The following is an 8,007-nucleotide window of genomic DNA, read 5'->3' as shown; positions in this document are numbered from 1 at the left end:
CTCTCTCTCCATCCCTGCCTCCCCCCCCTCCTCTCTCTCCATCCTGCCTCTCCCCCTCCCTCTCTCTCCATCCCTGCCTCCCCCTCCCTCTCTCTCTCCATCCCAGCCTCTCTCCCTCCCTCCCGGTGTTATGTAAGTTTCCTTTATCTTGGTTGTGATATTCTGTGAGTGTTTAGTCTGGCCCCTGTTCCATTTTCATTATTTAGGCTCCGCCCCCTGATACATATTTCAACTCTCGAGTCGTCGAGTTTGCACTTTTCCCTCGTCTTTTCTCTGTGCCAGAGCTCGGTGTCAGCAGAAGCTCATCTCAGAGTTCTGTTATTGTCAGCCCTGATCCCCAAGGTATCCCTGGTATTCCCAGCCTGTGACAGACTGTGGATGGAACAGATCAGCACTTCCCTTAAAGTCTTCAGACGTAAACGCCGCCACCGCCAGCTCTGTCAGACGAAACGCACACGCCCACGCCAGCTCTGTCAGGACGTAACGCACACGCCACCGCCAGCTCTGTCAGACGTAAACACACACGCCACCGCCAGCTCTGTCAGACGTAAACACACGCCCACCGCCAGCTCTGTCAGACGTGGAAACGCACACCACCACCAGCTCTGTCCAGACGTGAACGCACGCCCACCGCCAGCTCTGTCAGACGTAACGCACACGCCACGCCAGCTCTGTCAGACGTAACGCACACCCACCGCCAGCTCTGTCAGACGTAACGCACGCCACCGCCAGCTCTGTCAGACGTAAACGCACGCCCACCGCCAGCTCTGTCAGACGTAAACGCACACGCCACCGCCAGCTCTGTCAGACGTAAACGCACACCCACCGCCAGCTCTGTCAGGCGTAAACGCACACGCCCACCGCCAGCTCTCCACGTGTCACTGTTTCAGCCTCGTTTGGCATACTGTACGTGCAGATATCATTTAACATGGGATTAATGACCTCCATGTTGAAGAGTTGAGTGTCATTTGGACTCTTAGCTACACTACTCTGGGTAGTCTCAGGGATCCGCGTGGCCTTGGTAGGCAGAGGCAGTGCCATCTTGGTTCCAGTCACTACCTCACAGTGGGGAATCTCACCTGTATCCAAGAATAGTTTCTTTTTTGCCACCAAAGTAAAATAAATCTGAACTTTTCTCTCATTGTTCTCCCTCTCTGTCTGTCTCCCTCCGTCTGTCTGTCTGTCTGTCTTAGTTCGGAGGACAAGGCTTTGATGGTGGTGAAGAAGGATCCTCTGTTCTTCGGACCTCCTCCTCCCTGTCTGCCGCCTGTCAACAGGACCAAATGCCTCAGGTCAGTTCTACACGCTGTTTCACTCTGCCCTAGGGTTACACTCTGCCCTAGGGTTACACTCTGCCCTAGGGTTACACTCTGTTTCACTCTGCCCTAGGGTTACACTCTGCCCTAGGGTTACACTCTGTTTCACTCTGCCCTAGGGTTACACTCTGCCCTAGGGTTACACTCTGCCCTAGGGTTACACTCTGCCCTGGGGTTACACTCTGCCCTAGGGTTTCACTCTGCCCTAGGGTTACCCTCTGTTTCACTCTGCCCTAGGGTTACCCTCTGTTTCACTCTGCCCTAGGGTTACCCTCTGTTTCACTCTGCCCTAGGGTTACCCTCTGTTTCACTCTGCCCTAGGGTTACACTCTCACTCTGCCCTAGGGTTACACTCTCACTCTGCCCTTGGGTTACCCTCTGTTTCACTCTGCCCTAGGGTTACACTCTGTTTCACTCTGCCCTAGGGTTACACTCTGCCCTGGGGTTACACTCTGCCCTAGGGTTACACTCTGTTTTACTCTGCCCTAGGGTTACACTCTGCCCTAGGGTTACACTCTGCCCTAGGGTTTGACTCTGCCCTAGGGTTACACTCTGTTTCACTCTGCCCTAGGGTTACACTCTGTTTCACTCTGCCCTATGGTTACACTTTGCCCTAGGGTTACACGCTGTTTCACTCTGCCCTAGGGTTACACTCTGCCCTAGGGTTACACTCTGTTTCACTCTGCCCTAGGGTTACACTCTGTTTCACTCTGCCCTAGGGTTACACTCTGCCCTAGGGTTACACTCTGCCCTAGGGTTACACTCTGTTTCACTCTGCCCTAGGGTTACACTCTGCCCTAGGGTTACACTCTGTTTCACTCTGCCCTAGGGTTACACTCTGTTTCACTCTGCCCTAGGGTTACACGCTGTTTCACTCTGCCCTATGGTTACACTCTGCCCTAGGGTTACACGCTGTTTCACTCTGCCCTAGGGTTACACTCTGTTTCACTCTGCCCTAGGGTTACACTCTGTTTCACTCTGCCCTAGGGTTACACACTGTTTCACTCTGCCCTAGGGTTACACTCTGCCCTAGGGTTACACTCTGCCCTAGGGTTACATGCTGTTTCACTCTGCCCTAGGGTTACACTCTGTTTCACTCTGCCCTAGGGTTACACTCTGTTTCACTCTGCCCTAGGGTTACACTCTGTTTCACTCTGCCCTAGGGTTACACTCTGTTTCACTCTGCCCTATGGTTACACTCTGTTTCACTCTGCCCTAGGGTTACACTCTGTTTCACTCTGCCCTAGGGTTACACTCGGTTTCACTCTGCCCTAGGGTTACACTCGGTTTCACTCTGCCCTAGGGTTACACGCTGTTTCACTCTGCCCTAGGGTTACACTCTGTTTCACTCTGCCCTAGGGTTACACTCTGTTTCACTCTACCCTAGGGTTACACTCTGTTTCACTCTGCCCTAGGGTTACACTCTGTTTCACTCTGCCCTATGGTTACACTCTGTTTCACTCTGCCCTAGGGTTACACTCTGTTTCACTCTGCCCTAGGGTTACACTCTGTTTCACTCTGCCCTAGGGTTACACTCTGTTTCACTCTGCCCTAGGGTTACACTCTGCCCTGGGGTTACACTCTGCCCTAGGGTTACACTCTGTTTCACTCTGCCCTAGGGTTACACTCTGCCCTAGGGTTACACTCTGCCCTAGGGTTTGACTCTGCCCTAGGGTTACACTCTGTTTCACTCTGCCCTAGGGTTACACTCTGTTTCACTCTGCCCTATGGTTACACTTTGCCCTAGGGTTACACGCTGTTTCACTCTGCCCTAGGGTTACACTCTGCCCTAGGGTTACACTCTGCCCTAGGGTTACACTCTGTTTCACTCTGCCCTAGGGTTACACTCTGTTTCACTCTGCCCTAGGGTTACACTCTGCCCTAGGGTTACACTCTGTTTCACTCTTCCCTAGGGTTACACTCTGTTTCACTCTGCCCTATGGTTACACTCTGCCCTAGGGTTACACGCTGTTTCACTCTGCCCTAGGGTTACACTCTGTTTCACTCTGCCCTAGGGTTACACTCTGTTTCACTCTGCCCTAGGGTTACACTCTGCCCTAGGGTTACACACTGTTTCACTCTGCCCTAGGGTTACACTCTGCCCTAGGGTTACACTCTGCCCTAGGGTTACATGCTGTTCCACTCTGCCCTAGGGTTACACTCTGTTTCACTCTGCCCTAGGGTTACACTCTGTTTCACTCTACCCTAGGGTTACACTCTGTTTCACTCTGCCCTAGGGTTACACTCTGTTTCACTCTGCCCTATGGTTACACTCTGTTTCACTCTACCCTAGGGTTACACTCTGTTTCACTCTGCCCTAGGGTTACACTCTGTTTCACTCTGCCCTAGGGTTACACTCTGTTTCACTCTGCCCTAGGGTTACACTCGGTTTCACTCTGCCCTGGGGTTACACGCTGTTTCACTCTGCCCTATGGTTACACTCTGCCCTAGGGTTACACGCTGTTTCACTCTGCCCTAGGGTTACACTCTGTTTCACTCTGCCCTAGGGTTACACTCTGCCCTAGGGTTACACTCTGCCCTAGGGTTACACTCTGCCCTAGGGTTACACACTGTTTCACTCTGCCCTAGGGTTACACTCTGCCCTAGGGTTACACTCTGCCCTAGGGTTACACTCTGCCCTAGGGTTACATGCTGTTTCACTCTGCCCTAGGGTTACACTCTGTTTCACTCTACCCTAGGGTTACACTCTGTTTCACTCTGCCCTAGGGTTACACTCTGTTTCACTCTGCCCTAGGGTTACACTCTGTTTCACTCTGCTCTAGGGTTACACTCTGTTTCACTCTGCCCTAGGGTTACACTCTGCCCTAGGGTTACACTCTGTTTCACTCTGCCCTAGGGTTACACTGTTTCACTCTGCCCTAGTGTTACACTCTGCCCTATGGTTACACTCTGCCCTAGGGTTACACTCTGTTTCACTCTGCCCTAGGGTTACACTCTGCCCTATGGTTACACTCTGCCCTATGGTTACACTCTGCCCTAGGGTTACACTCTGCCCTAGGGTTACACTCTGTTTCACTCTGCCCTAGGGTTACACTCTGCCCTATGGTTACACTCTGCCCTAGGGTTATACTCTGTCCTATGGTTATACTCTGCCCTAGGGTTACACTCTGCCCTAGGGTTACACTCTGTTTCACTCTGCCCTAGGGTTACACTCTGCCCTATGGTTACACTCGGCCCTAGGGTTACACTCTGTTTCACTCTGCCCTAGGGTTACACTCTGTTTCACTCTGCCCTAGGGTTACACGCTGTTTCACTCTGCCCTATGGTTACACTCTGCCCTAGGGTTACACGCTGTTTCACTCTGCCCTAGGGTTACACTCTGTTTCACTCTGCCCTAGGGTTACACTCTGTTTCACTCTGCCCTAGGGTTACACTCTGCCCTAGGGTTACACACTGTTTCACTCTGCCCTAGGGTTACACTCTGCCCTAGGGTTACACTCTGCCCTAGGGTTACATGCTGTTCCACTCTGCCCTAGGGTTACACTCTGTTTCACTCTGCCCTAGGGTTACACTCTGTTTCACTCTACCCTAGGGTTACACTCTGTTTCACTCTGCCCTAGGGTTACACTCTGTTTCACTCTGCCCTATGGTTACACTCTGTTTCACTCTACCCTAGGGTTACACTCTGTTTCACTCTGCCCTAGGGTTACACTCTGTTTCACTCTGCCCTAGGGTTACACTCTGTTTCACTCTGCCCTAGGGTTACACTCGGTTTCACTCTGCCCTGGGGTTACACGCTGTTTCACTCTGCCCTATGGTTACACTCTGCCCTAGGGTTACACGCTGTTTCACTCTGCCCTAGGGTTACACTCTGTTTCACTCTGCCCTAGGGTTACACTCTGCCCTAGGGTTACACTCTGCCCTAGGGTTACACTCTGCCCTAGGGTTACACACTGTTTCACTCTGCCCTAGGGTTACACTCTGCCCTAGGGTTACACTCTGCCCTAGGGTTACACTCTGCCCTAGGGTTACATGCTGTTTCACTCTGCCCTAGGGTTACACTCTGCTTCACTCTACCCTAGGGTTACACTCTGTTTCACTCTGCCCTAGGGTTACACTCTGCTTCACTCTACCCTAGGGTTACACTCTGTTTCACTCTGCTCTAGGGTTACACTCTGTTTCACTCTGCCCTAGGGTTACACTCTGCCCTAGGGTTACACTCTGTTTCACTCTGCCCTAGGGTTACACTGTTTCACTCTGCCCTAGTGTTACACTCTGCCCTATGGTTACACTCTGCCCTAGGGTTACACTCTGTTTCACTCTGCCCTAGGGTTACACTCTGCCCTATGGTTACACTCTGCCCTATGGTTACACTCTGCCCTAGGGTTACACTCTGCCCTAGGGTTACACTCTGTTTCACTCTGCCCTAGGGTTACACTCTGCCCTATGGTTACACTCTGCCCTAGGGTTATACTCTGTCCTATGGTTATACTCTGCCCTAGGGTTACACTCTGCCCTAGGGTTACACTCTGTTTCACTCTGCCCTAGGGTTACACTCTGCCCTATGGTTACACTCGGCCCTAGGGTTACACTCTGTTTCACTCTACCCTAGGGTTACACTCTACCCTAGGGTTACACTCTGTTTCACTCTGCCCTAGGGTTACACTCTGCCCTATGGTTACACTCTGCCCTAGGGTTACACTCTGTTTCACTCTACCCTAGGGTTACACTCTGCCCTAGGGTTTCACTCTGTTTCACTCTGCCCTAGGGGCAACTTTTACGAAAGTTTCCATAATTTTGCAACCCTACTTAGTCCCATCTCTAGTTCCTCCACATTGGGCCATAAGACTATGTACGCCTTTTAAATAACGACATCTAAACCACAAGATTTAGTAAAGAAGTGTCCATATCTGATTCAGGTGAATTAATATCTTTCCTGGGTCTTTTTCAATAGTTAGATGGAAACCATCTAAGGCTCAGTTCTGAGCGTTCAGAACATATCGGTTCTGGAGGTTCAGCATATGGACTCCATGTGGACTCTCTTCAATTCACTGCAGCAAATTGGCTCCCAAGCTTTACTGAACAATTAATCAGACCTAGTGTTTCTTTACGTGTCATAAAGATATGCTTTCATCCTGAATCCGTTTAGTTGGGTTTTAATTATTGTCTTATTGTTGGCTTTAATTTGAGAGAGTTTTATAAATTAAAGTGTTGTATTATTATTATAATTATTAGTATCTCAAAGTGCTACAGTGGCTGAATTAAAACCAAATCCGAGATGTAGACAGAGTAAGGACACAACTTTATAGGCTTTAGATGGAGAAACCTATCACAGCAAAGCAGAGGGGGGACAGCCAACCAGATCTCTTCCCGTCTACGGAGTGCACACGTATGTGTAAATGTCTAAATGACTTGACTCTGTGATTTGGTTGACAGGTTGAACCATGAGCTGCGAGGCTGGGTCCATCGACATGAGGTGGAGCGGACCAAGACCAGACGCATGAGCAACAGCCAACACCGAGCAAACAGGACTATCCCTGTACGCACAGTACTGATGCATCTAGTAAAGCAGCACCCTACACGCAACCACACACACTGACACACGCGCACACACACACACACACTCACACTGACTCACACATAATAAACTAAGATTTTCAAACTATACAATAACCGATCTGTTATGTTACGACAGTTTAATAACCGATCTGTTATGTTACAACAGTTTAATAACCGATCTGTTATGTTATGACAGTTTAATAACCGATCTGTTATGTTACGACAGTTTAGTAACCGATCTGTTATGTTACGACAGTTTAGTAACCGATCTGTTATGTTATGACAGTTTAATAACCGATCTGTTATGTTACGACAGTTTAGTAACCGATCTGTTATGTTACGACAGTTTAATAACCGATCTGTTATGTTACGACAGTTTAGTAACCGATCTGTTATGTTATGACAGTTTAGTAACCGATCTGTTATGTTACGACAGTTTAGTAACTGTTATGTTACGACAGTTTAGTAACCGTTATGTTACGACAGTTTAGTAACCGATCTGTTATGTTACGACAGTTTAGTAACCGTTATGTTACGACAGTTTAGTAACCGATCCGTTATGTTATGACAGTTTAGTAACCGATCTGTCATGTTACGACAGTTTAGTAACCGATCTGTTATGTTACGACAGTTTAGTAACCGTTATGTTACGACAGTTTAGTAACCGATCCGTTATGTTATGACAGTTTAGTAACCGATCTGTTATGTTATGACAGTTTAGTAACCGATCTGTTATGTTACGACAGTTTAGTAACCGATCTGTTATGTTACGACAGTTTAGTAACCGATCTGTTATGTTACGACAGTTTAGTAACCGATCCGTTATGTTATGACAGTTTAGTAACCGATCTGTTATGTTATGACAGTTTAGTAACCGATCCGTTATGTTACGACAGTTTAGTAACCGATCTGTTACGTTACTTCAGTTTAATAACCGATCCGTTATGTTACGTCAGTTTAGTAACCGAGCTGTTATGTTATGACAGTTTAGTAACCGATCTGTTATGTTATGACAGTTTAGTAACCGATCTGTTATGTTATGACAGTTTAATAACCGATCTGTTATGTTATGACAGTTTAGTAACCGATCTGTTATGTTATGACAGTTTAGTAACCGATCCGTTATGTTACGACAGTTTAATAACCGATCTGTTATGTTACGACAGTTTAG

The 8,007-nt window shown here is 48.7% G+C and overlaps 1 protein-coding gene across 1 annotated transcript; it reads left to right on the top strand.

Annotated features, from left to right (window-relative positions):
- The first annotated feature begins 1,197 nt into the window (after nt 1–1,197).
- LOC124029601 (cyclic AMP-dependent transcription factor ATF-6 alpha-like) lies at nt 1,198–6,887 on the top strand. Its single transcript, XM_046341258.1, has 2 exons — nt 1,198–1,292; nt 6,714–6,887. Exons 1-2 carry the CDS (start codon nt 1,213–1,215, stop codon nt 6,874–6,876), a joined length of 243 nt encoding a protein of 80 aa, XP_046197214.1. The 5' UTR covers nt 1,198–1,212; the 3' UTR covers nt 6,877–6,887.
- Nucleotides 6,888–8,007: the final 1,120 nt, after the last annotated feature.

The sequence above is a fragment of the Oncorhynchus gorbuscha genome, unplaced genomic scaffold (genome assembly GCF_021184085.1).
Source record: "Oncorhynchus gorbuscha isolate QuinsamMale2020 ecotype Even-year unplaced genomic scaffold, OgorEven_v1.0 Un_scaffold_6949, whole genome shotgun sequence".
Lineage (NCBI taxonomy): Eukaryota > Metazoa > Chordata > Actinopteri > Salmoniformes > Salmonidae > Oncorhynchus > Oncorhynchus gorbuscha.
This window is presented reverse-complemented; position numbering and strand designations above follow the sequence as displayed.